The sequence below is a fragment of the Pelodiscus sinensis genome, chromosome 2, assembly GCF_052426305.1.
Source record: "Pelodiscus sinensis isolate ZL-2025 chromosome 2, ASM5242630v1, whole genome shotgun sequence".
NCBI classification, from domain to species: Eukaryota; Metazoa; Chordata; order Testudines; family Trionychidae; genus Pelodiscus; species Pelodiscus sinensis.
The window spans coordinates 48,172,613-48,195,761 of NC_143053.1; the positions used below are offsets into that span (position 1 = coordinate 48,172,613).

General features: G+C 43.4%; 1 protein-coding gene across 6 annotated transcripts in view; it reads right to left on the minus strand.

Moving 5' to 3' along the window:
* Positions 1-23,149, minus strand: part of LRRCC1 (leucine rich repeat and coiled-coil centrosomal protein 1) — a 56,661-nt gene that overhangs the window by 20,053 nt on the left and 13,459 nt on the right. For 4 of the 6 annotated variants that reach the window (XR_012901347.2, XM_075920450.2, XM_075920448.2 and 1 more), the window contains 5 exons: positions 20,731-20,933; positions 16,775-16,976; positions 15,752-15,900; positions 14,671-14,875; positions 10,081-10,220 (listed from right to left, as the gene is read on the minus strand). Coding sequence is in view for 5 of the 6 variants with exons in the window: in XM_075920450.2 (XP_075776565.2) it covers positions 10,081-10,220; positions 14,671-14,875; positions 15,752-15,900; positions 16,775-16,976; positions 20,731-20,933 (899 nt within the window). In the remaining variant the exon portion in view is untranslated. Of the gene's footprint in view, positions 1-10,080; positions 10,221-14,670; positions 14,876-15,751; positions 15,901-16,774; positions 16,977-20,683; positions 20,934-23,149 lie in introns of those variants that run through there. The other 2 variants (XM_075920452.2, XM_075920451.2) reach the window with 2 other exon arrangements.

A 23,149-nucleotide genomic window follows, 5' to 3' on the forward strand; every position in this document is an offset into this window, starting at 1 on the left:
AGGAAGCCGTCTAAACAACCATTGGGGCCCTTGGATGATCGAGATGCTAAAGGAGCCCTCAAAGATGATAAAGCCAGAGTGGAGAAGCTAAATGAATTCTTTGCTTCACTCTTCATGGTGGAGGATATTGGAGACATTCCCAAACCTGAGCCATTCTTTTTAGGTGACAAATCTGGGGAAATGTCCCAGATTGAGGTGTCATTAACAGAGGTTTTGGGACAAATTGATAAACTTAACAGTAAGAAATCACTGCATCCGATGGCATTCACCCAAGAGTTCTGAAAGAACTCAAATGGGAAATTGCAGAACTACTAACGGTGGTTTGTAACCTATCCTTTATATCGGTTTCCGTACCTAATGATTGGAAGATAGCTAAAGTGACGCCAATATTTAAAAAGGGCTCTAGAGGTGATCCTGGCAATTACAGACTGCTAAGTCTAACGTCAGTACTGGGCAAATTAGTTGAAACTATAGTAAAGAATGAAATTGTCAGAACATGGATGAATATAATTTATTGGGGGAAGTCAACATGGTTTCTGTAAAGGGAAATCACACATTACTAATCTGCTAGAGTTCTTTGGGGGGCAAAAGAGGGGGTCAACACACATGTGGACAAGAGGGATCCAGTGGATATAGTATAGTTAGATTTCCAGAAATCCTTTGACAAGGTCCCACAATAAAGGTTCTTAAGTAAAGTAAACTGTCATGGGATAAGAGCAAAGGTCCTTATGTGGATTGATAACTGGTTAAAAGACAGGAAAAAGAGAGTTACTCACCTGGTGCAGTAACGTCTGTTCTTCGAGATGTGTGTCCCCGTGGGTGCTCCACTCGAGGTGCTGGGCTCGTCCCGGCGCCGCAAACCGGAGGAATTTTCACTAGCAGTAGCCCCCTGCCGGACCGCGCATGCGCGAGTGTCCCCTTCGCGCCTTTCATCTGAGCGCGGTCCGGTCTCGTCAGTTTCCTCCCAACCGGAAGCATCTGAAAGACATAAATAGAGGCTCCGAAGCAGGGAGGAAGGTGGGACGTGGAGCACCCACGGGGACACACATCTCGAAGAACAGACGTTACTGCACCAGGTGAGTAACTCTCTTTTCTTCATCGAGTAGTGTCCCCGAGGGTGCTCCACTCGAGGTGAGTACACAGCAGTGGTCCAGCGTGACCTGAGTGCTTCGGACCTATCGCTTTCGGGCTGTAGACAAGACAGCCTGAGCTACCCTCGAATCGGAGTTAAGTATGTTCGCAAGGGCATAGTGTTTAGCAAATGTGAGGGTGGACGACCAGGTTGCTGCACGGCATATGTCCTGCAATGGTACAGTGAGCCCTCGCTACTTCGCGGTTCGACCATCGCGGATTCACGACTTCGCGGACTTTTTTCATTACATTATGTATATACGTGAATCCGCGATGGTCGAACCGCGAAGTAGCGAGGGCTCGCTGTATACATGTTAAATATGGTGTCCCTACTTCGCGGATTTTCAACTATCGCGGTCGGGTTTGGAACCTATCTACCGCGATAAACGAGGGTTCACTGTACTCCACGAAGATAGGCAATGGATGTAGCTATGCCCCGGGTGGAATGAGCACGAAGACTGCTCGGAAGAGACTTGTTGCTCAAGGCGTAACATTGCGTGATGCAAGCAACAACCAAACGGGAAATGCGCTGTGCAGAAAGCAGTTTGCCTTTGGAGCGTTCGGCTGTAGAAAGGAAAAGCCGTTGAGATTTTCTAAAGACTCGAGTTCTGTCAAGGTAAAAGGCCAGTGCTCGCCTGACATCTGGGGTGTGTGGACGTACTTCTTCCAATGAGGAGTGAGGCTTCGGGTAGAAAGTCGGTAGAATTATAGGCTCATTTATATGGAAAGCAGAGTTGACCTTTGGCAAAAACGCTGGTTGGACACGCAGAACTGCCGCATGACTGAAGAATTGCGTATACGGCGGATCGGCGGAAAGAGCTGCTAATTCACTTACTCGACGCGCCGACGTGATGGCAAGCAGAAACACAGTTTTCATCGTGAGCATCCGTAGACCACACGTTGCAAGCGGCTCAAAGGGTGTGCGAGTCAGAGCGTCCAATACCAGAGGTAAGTCCCAAGGCTCTGGTGGGATCCTGTGGGCCGGATACAAGTTGCCTAGCCCCTTCAGGAATCTCTTGGTGATAGGGTGGGCGAACACTGAATAGCCGTCAACGGGAAGACGGAAGGCTGAAATTGCCGCTAGATGCACCCTCAGGGACGAAATAGTTAGCCCCGTCGTCTTTAGATGCATCACATAATCCAGTATCTGTTGTATAGACGACAAGTGTGGGTCAATATCCTTTGCCAAACACCACGAATGGAAACGGCGCCATTTGTATAGAGATAGGATTTACGCGTTGTACTGAGTCTACTGTTAACCAATACGCGTCTCACTTCTTAGGAACATAAAAGTTCCGAAGCTTGGAGCCAACTAGGAGCCATGCTGTGAGGTGCAAGCGGTCGATGGCTGGGTGAAGAACCGTGCCGTGTTTCTGGGATAGCAAGTTGGACAGTTGCGGTAGTCGTTGTGGATGGGCTGCTGACATTCTTGACAGCTGTGTTAACCAAATCTGTCTGGGCCAGAAAGGTGCTATCAGAATCACTGTTGCGCCATCCAGTGCTATCTTCTCCAAAACCCTTGGAATGAGTGGAAGAGGAGGAAAGGCGTACAGTAATTGGTGGTGATCCCAGTCCAGAAGGAAGGCATCGCCGAGAGAGTTCGTGCCGATGCCTGCTCGTGAGCAATACTGAGGACATTTCCTGTTGTGTCGAGTGGCGAACAAGTCCACCTTGGGAAAACCCCATTGCAAGAAGATGTCGCGGAGCACTTCGGGATGCAATTCCCACTCGTGCTGTGAGAGGAAATGCCTGCTCAGAGTATCGGCAATTACATTGTCCTTGCCAGGGAGGTATGCTGCAGTTATGGTGATACCTTGTTGAATAGCCCAATTCCACAGGCGCACAGCCTCCGCACACAGGGAGCGGGAGTGTGACCCCCCCTGCTTGTTGATATAATACACCGTGCATATGTTGTCGGTGAGAATCTGTATGGAATGTCCTCGGATGATGGGCAGAAAGTGCTTGCAAGCCTTGAAGACTGCTCTTAGTTCGAGAAAATTTATATGCTGAAGCGATTCCTGGGGCGTCCATAGACCCTGCGCACGGAGCTCCCGAAGGTGGGCGCCCCAGCCGAGTAGAGAGGCATCTGTAGTGATTTGTAGAGCCGGTTTCTGGGCATGAAAGGGGACCCCTGTTAGCATGTTGAAGGGGTTGTCCCACCATGCCAGGGAAGATCGCACCTGACTGGGCAGAGAAACCACCCTGTTCGTACTGTGCACCCGGGGCGTGTACACAGTGAACAGCCAATGTTGAAGACTTCGCATATGGAGTCTGGCATGCGGAACCACATATGTGGTGGCTGCCATGTGTCCCAGTAGTTGCAGACAGGTAAGTATTCGGGACTTCGGAGAAATTGATATTGATTGTACCAGGTCCTGTATGAGTTGAAACCTCTTTATCGGCAAGTATGCCTTCGCGGTTAGGGAGTTGAGTCTTGCGCCGATAAACTCCAGGTCGCGAGTAGGTGTTAGGAAGGACTTCTCGACATTGATTATGAGCCCGAGGGCTGTGAACAAAGCGGTAGTTATAGACACTGCCCTTGTGGCCTCGTCGAGTGTGGGAGCCTTTAGCAGGTAATCGTCCAGGTATGGGAAGATTGTAATATCGAGACGTCGCAGGTAGGCCGCCACTACCGCCAGGGTCTTGGAGAAAACCCATGGGGCCGCCGATAGTCCGAAAGGCAGCACGCGATATTGATAGTGGTCGGACCCCACTGTGAACCGAAGGAATCTTCTGTGCGCCGGGTGTATGGTTATGTGGAAGTAGGCGTCCTGAAGATCGAGGGACGCGAACCAATCCCCTTTGTCGAGAGCCGGGATAATTGAAGATAACATGACCATCTTGAATTTTTGCCTTCTCAGATGTCGGTTGAACCGACGTAGGTCCAGGATAGGCCTCCAACCCCCTGATTTCTTCTGGGTGAGGAAATAGCGAGAGTAGAACCCTCTCCCCAAAAAGGGTGTCGGCACCCTTTCCACTGCCCCTAATATGAGAAGGCGTGACACCTCTTGATGTAGAAGCGTCTCGTGAGAGGGGTCCCTGAAAAGGGACGGGGCAGGAGGGGAGGGAGGGGGAAGAGAGGTGAAGGGGATGACATATCCTGAAGTAATTATGTCGTGAACCCACCGGTCGGTGGATATGACAGCCCAACGATGCTGATAAGGTCTGAGACGATGATGGAATATGCCTTTTGTGATATCCGGAGTCTCTTAACGGGGGTGGTCCGAAGTCCCTCGATCACCCATCAAACCTGCTGTCGGCCCTGCTGCTGGACAGGCGTCTTGTTGGGTTGCTGGCGACGCTTCTGGGGCCGTTGTATGGCCTGGCGCGTGGTGTCGCATATGAGAATGGTCTTTGTCTATTGTAGGATATGTATCTCCTACGTCTGTGGGGGGGTGTACATCCCTAGCGTCTTCAAAGTCGTACGTGTGTCCTTGCCCGAGTGGAAGACCTGATCTGTCGACTGAGCAAATAGCGATTTGCGATCGAAGGGCAAATCCTCCACCTTGGCCTGCATCTCCTTCGGGACAGTGGCTTGGTGCAGCCAAAACGCCCGACGCATGACTAGGGCCGAAGCTGCGGATCTAGCAGCTACGTCAGCCGTGTCAAGGGCGATCTGCAAGGCTGTTCGGGCGACTGTGTAGCCCTCTTGTATCACTGCCTTAAGCATCTGACGTTTGGAATCCAGCAAGTGCTCAAATAGAGGGATCAGCTTCGAATAGTTATCGAAATCGTGGTTTGCTAGCTGTGCCGCAAAGTTACACATCCTCAGAGCAGAAGTAGGAGGAGGAATATACTTTCCTGCCCAAGATATCCAGTCGTTTGGCCTCCTTGTCATTTGAGGGATTCTTGGTCTGAGATGATCTTGTTCTCTGTTGTGCAGCGTCCATGACAAGGGAAATGCAGGACAATGTAGCACTTTAAAGACTAACAAGATGGTTTATTAGATGATGAGCTTTCGTGGGCCAGACCCACTTCCTCAGATCAAATAGTGGAAGAAAGTAGTCACAACCATATATACCAAAGGATACAATTTAAAAAAATGAACAAATATGAAAAGGACAAATCACATTGCAGAACAGAAGGGGGATGCGGGGGGGGGGGGAAGGGGGAGGAAGGAAGGTAAGTGTCTGTGAATTGCTGATATTAAAGGTAGGGAGAGTGGGATGTTTGTCAGTTAATGGTATTACAGGTGATAATTGGGGAAACTGTCTTGGTAATGGGTGAGAAAGTTCAAAGACTTGTTAAGTCCTTGTTGGTAAGTGTCGAATTTTAACATGAATGACAGTTCAGAGGATTCCCTTTCAAGTGCAGATGTAAAAGGTCTTTGTAGCAGAATGCAGGTGGCTAAGTCATTTAGTGAGTGTCCTTTCTGGTTAAAGTGGCAAGAAACTGTTTTCTCTTTGTGATCTTGTCTGATATCTGTTTTGTGGGCATTAATCCTTTGGCGAAGTGTCTGAGATGTTTGTCCAATGTACATAGCAGACGGACACTTTCGGCACATGATAGCGTAGATTATATTTCTGGATGCGCAGGAATATGTGTTCTTGATCTTATAACTCACTTGGTTAGGTCCAATAATGGTATCAGCAGAATGAATATGTGGACAAAGCTGGCAACGGGGTTTGTTGCAAGGGAAGGTACCAGGGTTGGTATTAGTGTGGTATGTCCTGTGGTGGTTGACAAGGGAGTTAGGCTGAGGATGTGTAAAGAGAAACTCCATATCTTTCTGAGAGATGAAGTACTTCTTATCCGACCGCTTATTAGTCGGTAGCGAAGTGGCCGGGGTCTGCCAGATGTCGTTGGCGATCTCCAGTATAGCTTCATCAAAGGGAAAAGCGAGCTTTGACTTTTGGGAAGGTTGTAAATTTTTAAGCAATCGATGTTGTTTCTGTTGCACGTCCGCGGTCTGAACGTCCTGGGATTGTGCAACTCTCTTGAAGAGCTCCTGGAACTGCTTGTGGTCCTCCGTAGTAGACAAGTCTGCAGGGACCACTGCGTCATCCGGCGAGGATGAGGAACGCTGCGCCGGGGAATCAGGGCTCTGCTGTCCTTGAAGAGAAGTGTGTTCCTGCTTATCCTCCTGATATTGCGAATCCAAATCCCCAGCCGAGGATGGTGGCGCTACATAAGGAGCAGACTCGTCCAGACCGTGTGGAGATTGATGCTGAGAAGAATGCGGTGATCGCGATCGCGAATACCTTCTGCGGCGAGATGAATGAGAAGAGTACTCGTGATAATAGCGGTCCTCCCTCCGACTGCGGCAGGGAGAACGGCTGTATCTTCTCAATGTGTCATATCGCCGATGGCAGTCTGTACGGCTTGGGGATCTTGGTGAAAGGGATCTCCTATAGTAGCGTGAGGGCGACCTCGAGTAGCGATCCCGATAGTACCGATGTGGCGATGAACGACGAGGTGACCTATAGTAGGGTTCCCTGGAGGTCGAGTAACGGTGACTGTGACGACGGTAATCAGCATGGGACGAGGTAGGTGAGTCAGGTCCAGGTGAGAAGGTGACACTGTCCGGAGTTATTGATGGTGTCCGGACTCTTGCAGTCTTTTGCTGCGCTTTGGTTGGCACCGAGGGATTGCAGGCAGGCCGAAGAGGTGCTTGTGTCAGAACAGCAAACAGTGGAGAAGCCTCTGCCACTTGAACGTCTGCCACATGAACGGCAGAGTAAAGGCTCGGTGCAGCTTGATCCCCCGAAAGGGTGAAAGCAGGAGGCTGGGCTGGCAGAGACTCATGCGGTGAAGGTGCATCCGGTGCCGATATGCCCGGCACCGAGGAGCCCAGGGCGGCACCTAAGGAAGGCGCTGCGGGTGCCGTCATGGCTGGCTGCGAGCGCGCATGCGCCGGAACTCCCGGTGCCGGGGCTTCCCTTGCCGGCTCCGCAATCGCCGTTAAAGCCGTTGTTGGCACCGACTCCGCTCTCGATCCCTTCTTGGGTGTCGGATCGGAGCTTTTGGGGCAGGCTGTAGTTGGGGCAGAAGAGCTACGGCCCTTGCCTGCCTTGCCCGCGGGGAGTCTCGGCGCATAGCCAGAGCTCCCCGGCTTGCCTGCAGTGGCGCTTGGTGTCCCGTGGATCCTGGGGGCTTGCCCGGGTTGCTCAGGAGATGCAGAGTGCGGCTCGGAGACCCCCGGAGCTTGGAAAGCCTTATTGAACAGAAGGACTCTCAACCTAAGCTCCCGATCCTTTCTAGTGCGAGCTGTCATCTTCGCGCAGTGACTGCACTTGGCTGGGACATGAGTGTCCCCGAGACATTGGACACACCGGGAGTGTCCATCTGAGATGGGGATAGCCTCCTGGCACTGGAGGCACTTCTTGAAGCCGGGTGATCCTGGCATTTTTGAGTCCTTTGTTCTTGTCAATTTCAGTCAGGGAAGCCCTGACCGCCCGCTGAAGAAAAGCGGCTTTTCTTTTCTTTTTTCTTTTTTTTTTTAAAAGGGGGAACTACAACTAGAACAGATAACTACCTATCACTAACCAAACAACAACTAGGAAGGTTTTTCCCTTTCCCCTCAGAGAGGAGAAGGGAGCCTAAACTAACTCCGTCTGCGGCTGCGGACGGTTGGAGAGAAACTGACGAGACCGGACCGCGCTCAGATGAAAGGCGCGAAGGGGACACTCGCGCATGCGAGGTCCGGCAGGGGGCTACTGCTAGTGAAAATTCCTCCGGTTTGCAGCGCCGGGACGAGTCCAGCACCTCGAGTGGAGCACCCTCGGGGACGCTACTCGATGAAGAACAAAGGGTAGGAATAAATGGTAAGTTTTCAGAGTGGAGAGAGGTAACTAGTGGGGTCCCCCCAAAGGTCTGTCTGTCCTAGTCAACCTATTTATAAATTATCTAGAGAAAGGGGTAAACAATGAGGTCGCAAAATTTGCAGATGATACCTAACTGTTCAAGATAGTTAAGACTAAAGCAGACTTTGAAGAGCTTCAGAAAGATCTCACCAAACTAAGTGATTGGGCAACAAAATGGCAAATGAAATTTAATGTTGATAAATGTAAAGTAATGCACATTAAAAAACATAATCCCAACTATATATACACAATACGATGGGGACTAATTTGGCTACAACAACTCAAGAGAGATCTTGGAGTCATTGTGGATAGTTAAACAGAATGTTAGGAATCAATAACAAAGGGATAGAGATAAGACAGAAGATACCTTATTGCCTCTGTATAAAACCATGGTACACCCACATCTTGAATACTGAGTACAGATGTCGTTGCCTCATCTCCAAAAAGATATATTGGCATTGGAAAAGGTTCAGAAAAGAGCAACAAAAATTATTAGGGGCTTGGAACAGGTCCCATATGAAGAGAGATTAAAAAGACTTAGTCTTCTCTTCTCTAAGATGAAAAGTCCAAGGGGGAATATGATAGAGGTCTATAAAATCATGACTGGTATGGAAAGAGTGAATAAGGAAAAGTTATTTACTTACTCCCACAATATACTCCCACAATATAAGAACTAAGGGTCACCAAATGAAATTAACTGGCAGCAGGTTTAAAAACAAACAAAAAAGTTTTTCTTCATTCAGCACACAGTCGACCTGTAGAACTCCTTGCCAGAGGATGCGGGGAAGGCTAGAACTTTAACAGGGTTCAAAAAAGAGCTAAATAGATTAATGGTTTCTAGGTCCATCAATGGCTATTAGTTAGCATGGGTAGGAATGGTATGCCTAGCCTGTTTCTCTGGAGGTGGGTGACAGGGGAGGGATCACGTGAGGATTACCTGTTGTGATCCTGCCCTCTGGGGCATCTGGTATTGGCCACTGTCGGCAGACAGGATACTAGGCTAGATGGACCTTTGGTCTGATCCAGTATGGTCATTTTATGTTCTATATTTCTCAACACTCTGTTGGTTGCTTTTCTATTGGTTGCTTTTCTGACTATAAATTACATACGGGTAAAAAAATAATAAAAAAAATACAGAACTTCTAAATTTGTCCCCCAATACATACAACCATAATTCTGTTTACAAAACATTGCAACAGAATGGAGAAGAAAAGTGAATGTTAAGTATCAGAAGTGATATGAATAAGACATTTTCAGAAAGATATATATGAGGAATATTAGTCCACTACTTGAATGTTCTAGAACTAAGAAAATGTTATTTTAAAAGAAAATGCCAGGATAGAACCAATTAAAACTCTGAGAGCATATGACAATATTCAGCTAATTTCCAGGAAGAATCCTGCACAACATTGCTTGTATTTCACTGACGTATGCTACAATTAGAGTATACAACTGCAATCTCTTTTAAAGCTATTTTATAAAACTATACTATTCAGCAAAAGTTTAATCACAAATCAAGATGAGGATAAAAATTAGTACTGCTTCTTGCACATAATTTGTCTTGTTTTCCGTGCTGAGCTAGCCAAACTGCATATAACAATGTGTGTTAAAACCTACTTTCCCCAAAGGCCAACACAACTGCAATCACTGACAAAGGACTCATCTGCTAGGATTATTCCTGAAGTGAGATGCTACAGGATTTGTCTAATTTTCAATATTTTACAAAATGAAAGACATTTTGTATAGAAACAATTTAAGTTTTGATATGCATTTACCCAGGGCAGAATATATGGTATCTTTTATTCAAGTCTTTTTGACAGTTTTGAACAGTGTCATTGCCTTAACAAATCAAAGACACATTTGAGGAATAAGTATATCCGTAGGGAAGTTTCAGATGAGGGAAAACTGCTGCTCAATATTTCCTTCTCAGCACCTCCTATGGAGCGGATGACAAAATGGAAGCAACTCCCTCTGCTATTGTCCCTAAATCCCCTCAAATCTGCCATTTTAATAGAAGGGCAGAAACAGGACATGACTTCTCAAAATATATTTTTTAAATAAAATGGCTTAGATACAAAACAAGCACATCTTTCCTGGATTCTGCAGTATTTACATGTCCTTTCTGGATTGTGGTAAAGAAACAAACCTGTGCTCTTGGTCTCTTAACATGAGAAGCTCATGTAGATGTTGCACCTTCTCTTTCTGTTGTCGAAGAGATAAGCGAAGTAACTGTACTTCTCTCTCGGTTGCTGAAGCTTTTAATTCTGCCTCTTGAATCCGCTTCATCTGTATAAAATTTATAAAAACAGAGTAACAAGTCTTAAAACTGCCCCCTTTTCCTAAAGTTTTCAATTAGGATAAAAAATAAACACACTGCTTTAATAAGACTGTTACCAGGGCTATTATTTCTGTGGCAAATGCCATGACTGTTATGATATTTTCATAAAAGGCCATAATTTTTGTTACTCCACTAGTCCAATACAGAGCAAGACTTCTCTATGTAATACTAATTTCATATTCAAAGTTGAAAATTTGTACCCCATATCAAATGCAACAATGTTAACTGAGAATCTTCAAAGGGTTTTTAGTACTTTTCTAAAAGCAAAGCAATGTTTATTTACCAATTTACAGAGTAAGGATTAAGAAGAATTAAAGAAACAAAACAAAAAAACCCTACACCTTGATAGACTTATTTACCTCAATTCACAATTTCAGGCAGAACATCGGAGAAATGCCACAATCTTTAGAATACTTGGTGCAGTCTCTAGTAATGTGGACCAATAAAGTCTGTAGTTTACTGATTTGAGTTAAAGTTATTGTCACCAAAAGTCAACTACATTCCATTGTGGATAAGTAAGTCAAGAGTCATTAAGCCAGAGAGAGAACAAGCATGAGAATAAATGATGGATGGAGCACTCACTAAAGATAAAGTCCTCCTGCTCCAATGATTCTTTACTTATTTATCCACAGCAGAACAATTTCAACAGGAGAAACTGAGGGAATCCTTTATGAGGATATCCCATAGCCCACTGGTTAGGTCAATCACCTAAGAACTGACAGATTCTCTTCTTCAAATCCCTTCTCCCCTTCAACCAATGGAGTGGAGGAGAGACTTGAATCAGGTGTCTCCTTTATCCTAGGTTAGCAGCCTAAAATCTCTAGGCTAGAAATTATGAGAGGTAAGTCCCACCCACTAATAGGTCCTAACTGCAAGTGAATGTTTGCAGCTGAGACTCTGAAACAGAGAGAAATGCTTCCCTGCAGCATGGATTTAGGGATTTATTTAGGTGAGGAGGAAGGGCTTAGGACCATCTGCCCCTCTCCCCAGCATTTCCTATTGGCTAGTTTAGGCAGGGAGCCACCTAAACTTTATGGCTTTTGTGAATCCTGTTCTGAGGCACCTATCTCCCTGCGGTCATTATATGGGAAGCCTGAGTACTTAACCCTAGTTGTGGGAATCACAGTGATTTTCTAGTCACCAAGAAGTTACATTTGACAAAGCTGAGCCAGGAATACTAGAACTAAGGGGTGCTGAAAGCTGCAGTAGCACCCCTTGGTTTGAAGTAACAACAGCAACAGAAAATTCAGCTTCCATCCTATACAGGGCTTACAGTTTTGTTTAATGAATTTCAGAAGCCCCACAACAAAATTGTTCTAGACCCACCGTGCTGAATATTGCTAAGCTCCTTTCTAGCCCAAGTTGGAAAACTTTCATTTGATATCATAAGCTTTTGTGGTGAATTCCTTTTCTCTATGTAGTTGAAAATAGTTTTTTCCATATATCACAATATACCCTTTATACCCTTTGATAAGAGGGAAAGATTGGATTATAACCAAAAAAAAAAAAAAAAAAAAGAGTAAAAAAGTAAAACAAACCCCACCTTGATTTTATATAAATAATACACTCAAGACAATATCTTCCTACAACACTGTCTGAAGATTCAGGTCAGGATATGGAAGAGACCGTATAGGTGCTTTTAATGGATGATTTCATTATTTATCACTGGTCTAAGGTGGTGCCTACTTCCAAGATATACAACAGTATCAACTTCTATATTGGATGTCCCCTTTTAAAAAGATTCTTCCTCCAGGTCATTGTAGACACTACCCAGCAGCAGATGCTAAATCCTTCCCTCTCTCTACAGAGCAGAATACTCTGGCAGATCTCTCCTTCAGCTCTTGTACTTTATTCAACTCTAATCTCTGAAGCTTTGTTTTCTGGGGTGCCAAAGCTGTTAATAGTTGATCAACAGACAAAGCACTTTCTTCGATTATCATTTTAAAAAGGAATAATAATTAAAGCAATATGACTTAAAGCATAGAGATGGAAGGGAAAAAAAAAAAAAAAGTAATTTACTTTCCTGCTCTCAGAAACGCAAAGCAGAGCAGTTTTCTCTGGCATTATTTTCTCCATCTTCCCAACTGACACTGGATTTTCATATCAATCAGAAGGTCAAAGGACATTTGTGATATCAAGCAAGTAAGTAATTTGAGATGATATTGTTTTGGGGAAGATAATCTCCCTAACAGATGCCCCATGCCAATATATAAAATCCCTGCATTTTCAAATGGCACACGATCTCCTGCATGCAAACTTTAAAAAAAGAGGCACAGGATCATCTTGGTTAAAGTTTAATTGGCAATGTGTTCCAAAATTACCTAAGAAAGTGTCTAAAGACCAAGTTGCTCAAGCTAATCAAGTTTTGTGGATATATTTATTCTCCGTAATAAAGGCATTATTTCTAGTTCTTCATTTTTGAAAGGATATGCTTCCTCATAGGTCACATCTAACAAATCTATTTGTTATCATTGTTATTGGAAACCAAACAAAGCACAATCGACTTTTGTTGTTGTTCTTTAAATTCTCGCTACATCTCTTGATTTCTTTCACAAAAAGAACCTTGATAAAGACTCTATAATCTAAATGGGGAAATGCTTTTTGGGTGTGTCTAAACTACACCCCTCTGTCAGCATCCTGCACTTCATTTGCATAATGGCAGCCGTCGATTTCTTCAAAATGGGGCTTTAAAAAAAAAACCCCGGCAGTTTAGACAGGGCATTTTCGACAGAAATGCCCCGTGTCGAAAGATCCTATATTCCTCAAAACATTAGGAGTACAGGATCTTTCGACACGGGGCATTTCTGTCGAAAATGCCCGGTCTAAACTGCCGGGGGTTTTTTTAAAGCCCCGTTTGAAAAAAGCGGCGGCCGCCATTATGCAAATTAAGCACGGGATATTTAAATCCCTGCTTCATTTGCACTTTCGATGTTTAATATACATCCCTCTGCCGACACAGGGGTGTAGTTTAGACATACCCTTTGAGATAAGTTAACCATACAATGAAAACACAAAATTAGATTAATTTACAATATGTCATAAATGTCTTAAATTCACATTAACAAAACAAATAACTCTTCAGGAACTTATACCAAAATAATTACCTTTATCAGTGATAATTAGGTTCTCAACCATCGTATTAACCCCCTCAAAACTGAGGCAATGCCACGCTGCATTACAGAAAAGAACTCTATAAATATTCTAGAAAATAATATTCTAGAAAACAAAATGATGTCATTGCTACCAAATAGCAAGAGATTTATTCCAGGATCTTCCCTCCACCAAGGAATTCAAGGGCTTTATGCACCACTAAAATAATTACCTTTCTAAAACAAAAAGAACCGCCACACCAATACATAGGGGAAGAGTACAGGCAGTCCCCGACTTACGCGGATCCGACTTATGTCGGATCCGCAGTTACGAACGGGGCTGCCCCAGAGTACACGGACTGCGGGACCTCGCGGTCCTGCCGCCCGGGTACTCTGGGGCTTTGCTCTGCGTCTCCCTGCTCTGCCCCGGGCTTCCTGGAATCAGCTGCTGATCAGTTTCAGCAGCAGCTGACTTGGGGACGCTTGGGGTTCTTAAGTTGATTCTGTATGTAAGTCAGAACTGGCAGTCAGTTTCAGCAGCGGCTGAATCTGGACGCCAGTTCCGACTTATATACAGATTCAACTTAAGAACAAACCTACGGTCCCTATCTTGTACGTAACCCGGGGACTGCCTGTATTTAGATTTGGTCTCTCTCTTCCTAAAAGGCAGGATTCATACTGGGGACTTGGAGATAATTTCCAGATTCTCAGTAATCCCAGACTGCTTGTAAAATAGTTTGATGAACAGTATTATATAATATATGCTCTTTATGCTGTATAAAAGCCAAAAAGATACCAATGCCTCCTTTGGCCATAGCATCACCATGCTTTTCCACTTCAAGAATGAAAAGCATCTAACACATTATTGCCCATTATTGTTTTGTTGTGTGTAAACTTACAGAGAGGCATGCAATTCATTTCTTCTGACAATAGATACAGGATAACGTCAAAAAATGTGTAAGTATTGCAGTATGCCTAAAACCAGTTTGCCAATTTAAAGAATAACTATTTCAGGTTGCTTACAAGCCTTTTTTAATTATATACTGCAGAAAAATCCCACTAAGTCTAACAAGTAATTGACCCTAAACTATGTTTCTTATACACACACACACACACACACGTTTAATACTTTATTGCCTCCCATTCTTTAAATTTGAAAGAACTGCAATTAAAATTAAATATTTGATCAAATATGCATTTTCACTGTAAATGCTAATTTTTTTTTTTTTTTTAAAGTGAGGCTTGTGACATTTTAAGAGCTCATTAATATCTATATTGGCTTATTAGAGACAATCTGCAAAATATATACCCCTGTTGCTTCTTGTTGTATTCTGTGTGTCTCCATCTTGGATAATGTTTCTTCTAAAATTTGAAGAGCCTTTTGTTGATCTTCCTCTTTATTTCTTGCTTGATTTAACTCATTGGTAAGTCTTTCAGTTTCATTTTTCAGTTGCTGGATATCAGCTTGCAGTCTTGTTTTTGTATTTCTCTCTCTCAAAATCAGTTCCTTTAACCTAAACATTGGTGCAGTAACAAATACATTCCTTTCAATTATATTTACTAAAATATATAATGTATTTATAACAATGTATCCCATCCTATACAAGAAAACTTCAAATATTTTTAATAAGTTTAATTCTGGCAAATAATAAAACACCATGCTGAGCTTTATTAGGCATGTTGATAAGGTTCACTACGGTAATGTTACAATTTCTAAAAAAAATTAACTTGATTTTTCTTTAATTTGATTTAACAAAAGACAGAATCACATCTCACTCTGAAATTCTGGAATAAAGGTTAGTCATCTTAGGTACATTTGTACCAGAGTGAACATCTATTAATGGAAAGAAGAATTGATTCTGTAACCAAAAGAAAAAAATGTGAGGGAAAAAAAAAATCTTCCAAATTCAACATGGATGTTTCAACTTGGGAAATATTTTTGCCTCATTTTTCTTGTGAAGCACGGCCCACCCAAGGCAAAATGACTGATCGACAACTCTAATATTACTCAAGACTCCATTAGGAAATAGAATTTATGAAAATGAGTCCAGCAAGAATATTAAGAGGTTTATTGACTTTTGCTAGTCTGAATGTTAAAAATGGTGCACTTTGTAATGGTTGGGTGTTTTCTTTCATTCAGGGCTGGCACAGGGAGGCAAGAGAATTGAATGCATGTAACTCATTAGAGCCGCATTTCTCAAACTGTGGGTCCCGACCCACCGGGGGTTCGCAAGTAACTTAGAGGGGGGTTGCGGTATCACAAAGTTCGAGAACCCCTGCATTAGAGAGCTAACACTTTGTCCATTTGGAAGACAGTAAAAATAGAGGAACAAACTTTGAAAGAGAGGATTTTACTAAACCAATCAGCGGAATAAACATTTTTCCTTTACCTTTCTGTAGTATACACAGCCATACTCTGAATATCCTTTTCTTCTTTTGACTGTTTCTGCAATTCTTTGATATGTTCTTTCAATTTCTTTTCAGCTTGTTCAGCTTTCCATCTCTTCTCTTTCTCCTGATCCAGTTCTTGAACTAGTGCCTGAACATAAAAATATTAAAAACCAACATTCTGAAAACTTCAGGTTTAGATAAAATAGTTAGCTCTTCTGCTTAATAGCTCTGATAAAAACTGCTTGTACTTTTAGAAAGCTGATGGAAAACCAGGTTAAGTAAAAGAATATTGGGTAAATAAAACATCTACTTCCATCAACAGGAGGAAATGCATTCATCTGCTCAGGGTAGGAAAGCTTAACAGAATCACCTGTCCAACCAACTGGCTCATAAAGAAGGGTTATACAGGTTGCACCTCTATAAACCGGAAAACTCTGGTCCAGCAAGACCACAGATGTTCCAGGGTCAGAATATCCTAGTGCGCTTCAGGGGATGAGAGTGGTGATAGCCCCGTACAATGCAGGTGGGCGGGGGGAAGGAGGGGATGTGGCGACGCATGGCCTAGCTGGGCTTCCCAGGGGAGCTAGGAAATTGGGGGGGGGGGGGGGGGGAGAAGAGAGGGAGAAGGGGAGAGAGGCAGGGCAGGGGATAGGGCCAGCAGTACGGGGGCCTGAAGGTGTTAGATCAGGGAGGACCAACCTGTATCATTACAACTTACTTTTTCTTCTCTTCTACTTATTTGTTTACGCTGCCATAGCGTAAATTTGTAAAAGTCTTAGTAGGAAAAGTGAACATTAACAATTTGCTATGACAAAAAGTGCATAATAATATATTGCTGAAAAGTTTATGTTTTGAGCTTTTTTAATTATTGAAACTTCACTACTTTACAGAACAATTTAGCAAAATGATCCTATTCAAAAATAATTTTTAAATTTTCCTTGGACAACCTTTGTATTTATTCTTGCTCTACTACCGGTGAAGACTAAATTTTTCCATTTCCTATATTGCAAGTAAGAACATACTCTGTAAGTGGATTCCTCTGCAGTACTTGAATTCACACCTTCTGTTTTTCTTATTTGACTCTTTGGTCTTCCCATCAATTTCTTGGCTGATTTTCCCACCACTTCTAAGTCTGGTGTTTCTGAAGCTGAATTTACACAAGAAGAGTTCTCTTTCATTTGAGAATGCAGACACTTTGACTTCAAGAAATTCTGCTCCTCTCCTCTGAAATAATAGTAAAGTTAATATACTTAAAATGTGTACAAAGTTAAATCTCTCTTTACACACTGAAGACATCAAATATCAGCTGCTCCTACAGAGCATCAGAAAACAACATCTGTTGATATTAGAAGCTGGAAAAGTCAATTATACTGAACTGCACATCTAAATTTAAGGGAACAAGTTGTAAACAGAGTGGAAATTGACAATAATTAGATTAACTGTAAAAACATGCCATCCCCTTAGATATATATTTTGAAAACTATTTAATGCTCATCTACAGAAATTCTCTCCTTATCCAAATGTAGCAAGAGAATTTCAGGCATTTGGTTTTAAGATCAAATCACTGGTATCAACTGTAGTAAAAATTAAAATTGTCAGACACATGGATGAATATAATTAGTTGGGGGAAGTCAACATGGTTTCTGTAAAGGGAAATCATGACTTATAATTTGCTACAGTTCTTTGATGGGGTCAACAAACATGTTGACATGTGGGATCCAGTGGATATAGGATACTTAGATTTCCAGAAAGCCTTTGACAAGGTCCCTTAAGCAAAGGTTTTTAAGTAAAGTAAGTTGTCATGGGATAAGAGGGAAGGTCCTTTCATGGATTCATAACTGGCTAAAAGTCAGGAAACAAAGGGTAGGAATAAATGGTACATTTTCTGAATGGAGAAAGGTAACTAGTGGGGTCCTCCAAGAGTCTGTCCTGGGACCCATCCTATTCAACTTATTTATAAATGATCTAGAGAAAAGGGTAAACAGTGAGGTAGCAAAATTTGCAGATGATACCAAGCTGTTCAAGATAGTTAAGACTAAAGCAGACTGTGAAGAACTTCAAAAAGATCTCACCAAACTAAGTGATTGAGCAACAAAATGGCAAATGAAATTTAGTGTTGATAAATGTAAAGTAATGCACATTGGAAAACATAATTCCAACTATATATAAAATATGAGGGGGACTAATTTGGCTATAACTACTCGAGAGAGATCTGGGTAGTTCTCTAAAAATATCTACTCAGGGTATGTCTAGACTGCATCCCTTTGTCGGCAGAGGGATGCAGATTAGGCAGGTCGACACTGCAAATGAGGCAGGGATTTAAATATTCCGTGCCTAATTTACATAAAAATGGCCACTGCATTTTGCCAGCTCAGCACTTTGTTGGCAAAAAGCGGCAGTCTAGAGGAGGATCTGTCAAGAAAGAAAGCCTTTTTCGACAGATCCTGTAAACCTCTTTGTAGGAGGCATAAGGGATCTGTCGAAAAAGGCTTTATTTCCCGACAGAACCCCCTCTAGACTGCCCCTTTTTGACAACAAAGCGCTGAGCTGGCAAAACGTGGCAGCCATTTTATGCAAATTAGGCACAGGATATTTAAATCCTTGCCTCATTTGCAATGTTGACCTGCCTAATCTGCATTCCTCTGTCGACAGAGGGATGCAGTCTAGACATACCCTCAGTGTACAGCAGCAGCCAAAAAAGCAAATAGAATGCCAGGAGACATTAAAAAAGGGATAGAGAATAAGACAGAAAATATCTTATTGCCTTTATATAAAACCATGGTACGCCCACATCTTGAATACTGCATACAGATGTGGTCGCCTCATCTCTAAAAAGATATATTGGCATTGGAAAAGGTTCAGAAAAGGGCAACAATTATTAGGGGTTTGGAACAGGTCTCATATGAAGAGAGATTTAAAAGACTTGGACTTTTCAACTTAGAAAAGAGGAGACTAAGGCGGGATATAATAGAGGTCTATAAAAATCATGACTGGTATGGAAAGAGTGACTAAGGAAAATGTATTTACTTACTCCCACAATATAAGAACTAAGGGTCACCAAATGAAATTAATTGGCAGTAGGTTTAAAAACAACAAAAAGAAGTTTTTCTTCACTTAACACACTTTCAACCTGTGGAAATCCTTGCCAGAGGAGTTCTGGTGAAGGCTAGAACTTTAACAGGGTTCAAAAATGAACTAGATAGATTCATGGAGGTTAGGTCCATCAATGGCTATTAGCCAGGATGTGTAGGAATGTTATTCCTAGCCTCTGTTTCTCTGGAGGTGGGTGACAGGGGATGGATCATGTGAGGATTACCTGTTGTGTTCCCTCCCTCTGGGGCATCTGATATTGGCCACTGTCGGTAGACAGGATACTGGCCCAGATGAACTTTTGGTCTGATCCAGTATGGCTATTCTTATGAGGATTACCTTCTAAAATTTCACCTTTTACATCTCACACTTCACATGTAAAGGAAACTAAGACATAATTAAAAAGCAGGCAAGCACAACCATGAAGAAAAGTGATCATCAGACCTGAAAAGTAGTTATCCAAGGCAGGGGTGGGCAATCATTTTTGAATGGGGGCCACTTAAAAAAAAATGTTTGGAGTGGTTGCGGGCTGCACCAGAGGGGATGGGGCCTTGGGCGTAAGGGGCAGATCTTTTAAATAACAGCAATTGAAAGGGCTCGAACCTCCCCTGAAGCTCCCAGGCATCATGTTAGTGGGGAACAGGAGCTGCAAGCCCTTTCAATTTCTGCTATTTAAAAGGGCTCATTGCTTTCAGCCTCACTATTGGGGATGCTAGAGTATTCTAGTCTTGGGCAGGCTGAATTTTCTTTTCGGCAAGTTGAAATTTCTTATGTGCAACACCAACATTGATGTAGTGTATGGACTCACCAGTTGTTTATGTGCACCCACCAGTATATACAAAAACCCTATATTAATATATATTAAGTAGTCCATAGGTGTGGAAGAAAATATATTAATATGAGGAATAACTGACAAGGAGCAGTGCTTATGATTATTTAATATGAAATCAAATAAAAAATTAACACTATCCTGAAAGAGTGGACCGTGCCACATCCCTTTGAGTAATGCATTACTCAAAGTTCCAATGATCACAGGCAGCGCTGAAAGGAAGATTCTTTACCTGCATTTGGGGTCACTGCAGAAGTACTGCTTAACCAAAATACTAGTACACTTGTTACTTCTCATCTAAGTAGCACTCTGGTCTCAGGGTTTTATTTTTAAAGGGAAACTACCTGCACGTATTGAGGGAAGAACAGAGTTCAATCTCGTGTATCATCACAACCATCTACTATCACATTTCCCACAGTATGGAGCATGACCCTATGTGGGAGTGTGGACGGACCACATTTGTTTGTTCAGAGTCTGAGCTTTCATTAAGAAGTCTTTATTTATTTTTATGATTATGGAAAGACTCTTCAAAAACATGGCAAGTATAATCAATGCTTGAGTTTGCATGGAACCTAAAGCAATATGTGAGATAAACAGTCCTGTCCATTTAAATGGGAATTAACTCAGATGCCAGTGAGGGTATTTCAGCTGTCAGCACTGTTAATTAACCCATCACTATGCAAAGTATGTTGGAAAAGAAAGTAAACATTAAAATCAGTACCGATTTACTCTACCATTTCTCAAAGAGGGGCCCATGAAAGACTAATACTAGGGAAAAAGAGGCATAAGAGAAGAGCTCAAAAAAAAAATCCACAAAACCCTACACCAATCCCAACCATGGATACAGGAGTAACATAAAAATGGGTTAACTGACTGCACTAATCAATAAAGATAACACGAAATTTCTAAAAACTGGAAACTTCATTACTGCTATAAAAATCATCAGGCATCAAGCAGCACTCTTAGTACAAAATTTCAAGTCCGAGTTAAATTAATTCAGGAAATACTCGACCTTTTAATATGAACTTTGGGTTTTCATTGTGGCAGAACTCAAAGTACCTGTCTGTTATTTTGCCTTTAAAATGATTAGCATGATGTTTAGTAGACAAAGTAGATTTACGATAATTAGGGATCTTGCTTCTTTTAGCCACCTTTCTGTTGTTTTCTTTTCCGCTTTCACACTCACTCTCAGAAGTCAGATCAGTGTCTCTCTTTGCTTTGAGAACTTTCAGAGGAGTGCCTGTTCTTGAATAATTAGAGACCTAAGAACAAAAGCAAGTAAAAAGTTGTTAGCCTAAAAAAATTACATAAGTAATTTCTACAAGGATTTTTTTCATGTTATATTTGAAGGATTAGGGTTTATGAAATGGCTTTGATAGACGTAGATTAACTAATGAAGATGCCACAGACTGTAGCTAATTAGTTAATATTTCTTGACCGTTGCCAGCCAACCATTTCAACCCTTCCTTTCATGCAGGAAACTTAGCTATACTGGCAGAACACTGTGTTAGATAATGTGTAATTGCTTACTCATTATTCCTTGAACTTCTGAAGTTATCACGGAAGGATGTTAATGTTGTTTCTCATAAAGAATAGTTAAAATTCTTGACAATTTTCAGTTCACATGAAAGGAAAAAAATTCTCCAGTATAGATCTCTGACAACAGGGTTATAAAGGTGGGGGGAAAGTATATTCATAATTTGTTCCCACATCAGATGAAGGATCTACAAAACTGAAGACCCTCTATCTTAGTTCAGCTGGTCCTCTGAGGATTAGGGCCCAGCACTGCACGAAGTTTTGTGCCCCTAAATCATGCCTCCTTCTGCCTAGTGAAATTATACTGATTCAACTCCCACAGACTTATGTATTTATTTTACCAAGTTTGTTAATAACCAGAGATCACAGAAACTTAAGACTTGAAGTTCCTTCTAGAGGTAATCTACTCCATCCTCTCCAAAGGAGGCAGAATTAAATATACTTAGAAAAACATTTTGTCTAGCATTGGTCTAACTTATTTTTAAAAACCATGACTGACAGCTTGTTTCATTGCTAAATTATCCTTATAGTTAGGAAAGCATTCCTAACACCTACTATAAATCTCCCTTGCTGCAAATTAGTTCGAGTTCTATTCTTGGTGAAGTGGAAAATAACTGTGTCTATTGCTTTTGTGCATTTAGTCAAGATATTGTAAATACAGGCAGTCCCCGAGTTACGTGGATCCGACTTATGTCAGATCCGCAGTTACGAACGGGGTTTTTCTTGCCCCGGAGGACAGGAGCGGCGGGACGCCCAGATGCGCCGCGGTCCCACCGCCCGCGTCCTCTGGCGCGAGAAAAGCTGCTATGCATCTCCCTGGTCTGCTGGTGGGGGAGCCCCCCCCAGCAGACCAGGGAGACGCTGAGCAAAGCCACGGAGTACACGGGCAGCGGGACAGTGGTTACCAGCAGACCAGGGAGACGGGGAGCAAAGCCTCGGAGGACGCTGGCAGTGGGACAGCCGCGGCGCGTCTGGGCTGTCCCGCTGCCCGCGTGCTCCGCGTCTTTGCTCTGCGTCTCCCTGGTCTGCTGGAGACCAGCAGACCAGGGAGACGTGGAGCAAAGCCGCGGAGGACCTGGCAGCGGGACCGCGGTGCGTCTCGGTCCGCCACCCGCATCTCCCTGGTCTGCTGGGGGAGAGGGAAAAAGGGGGGCGCAGCTAGTGCGCCCCTCCCCGCAGCAGACCAGGCTTTTCTTCGGACACCTGTGGTAGAGCAGCTGGGGCGCTGCCGGTTGGTCCCGTAGCACCGCTCTGGGCGCTACTGGACCAACCCGGCAGCACCCCAGCTGCTCTGCCCCAGGCGTCCTGATTCAGCCGCTGCTGGTCAGTTTCAGCAGCGGCTGAATCAGGACGCCTGGGGCAGAGCAGCTTTGGTGCTGCCGGGTTGGTCTAGTAGCGCCGAGGAGCGGCGCTACTGGAGCAACCCAGCAGCACCCCAGCTGCTTTGCCCCAGGCGTCCCCAAGTCAGCCGCTGCTGAAACTGACCAGCGCTGACTACAGGAAGCCCGAGGCAGAGTTGCTCTGCCCCGGGCTTCCTGGAATCAGCCGCCGCTGATCAGCTTCAGCAGCAGCTGATTTGGGGTTGCCTGGGGTTCTTAAGTTGAATCTGTATGTAAGAACTGGTGTCCAGATTCAGCCTGTTGAAACTGATCAGCGGCTGATTCCAGGAAGCCCGGGGCAGAGCAACTCTGCCTCGGGCTTCCTGTAGTCAGCCGCAGGTCAGTTTCAGCCGCTGCTGAATCTGGATGCCAGTTCCGACTTACATATAGATTCAACTTAAGAACAAACCTACAGTCCCTATCTTGTACGTAACCCGGGGACTGCCTGTATACCAGGGACACTATGTACTGTCCTTAACAAAAAAAACAAAACAAAACAAAACAAAACAAAAAAACACACCATCACATAAGAGTTGTAAACAACTAGTCGACTATCTGATAAG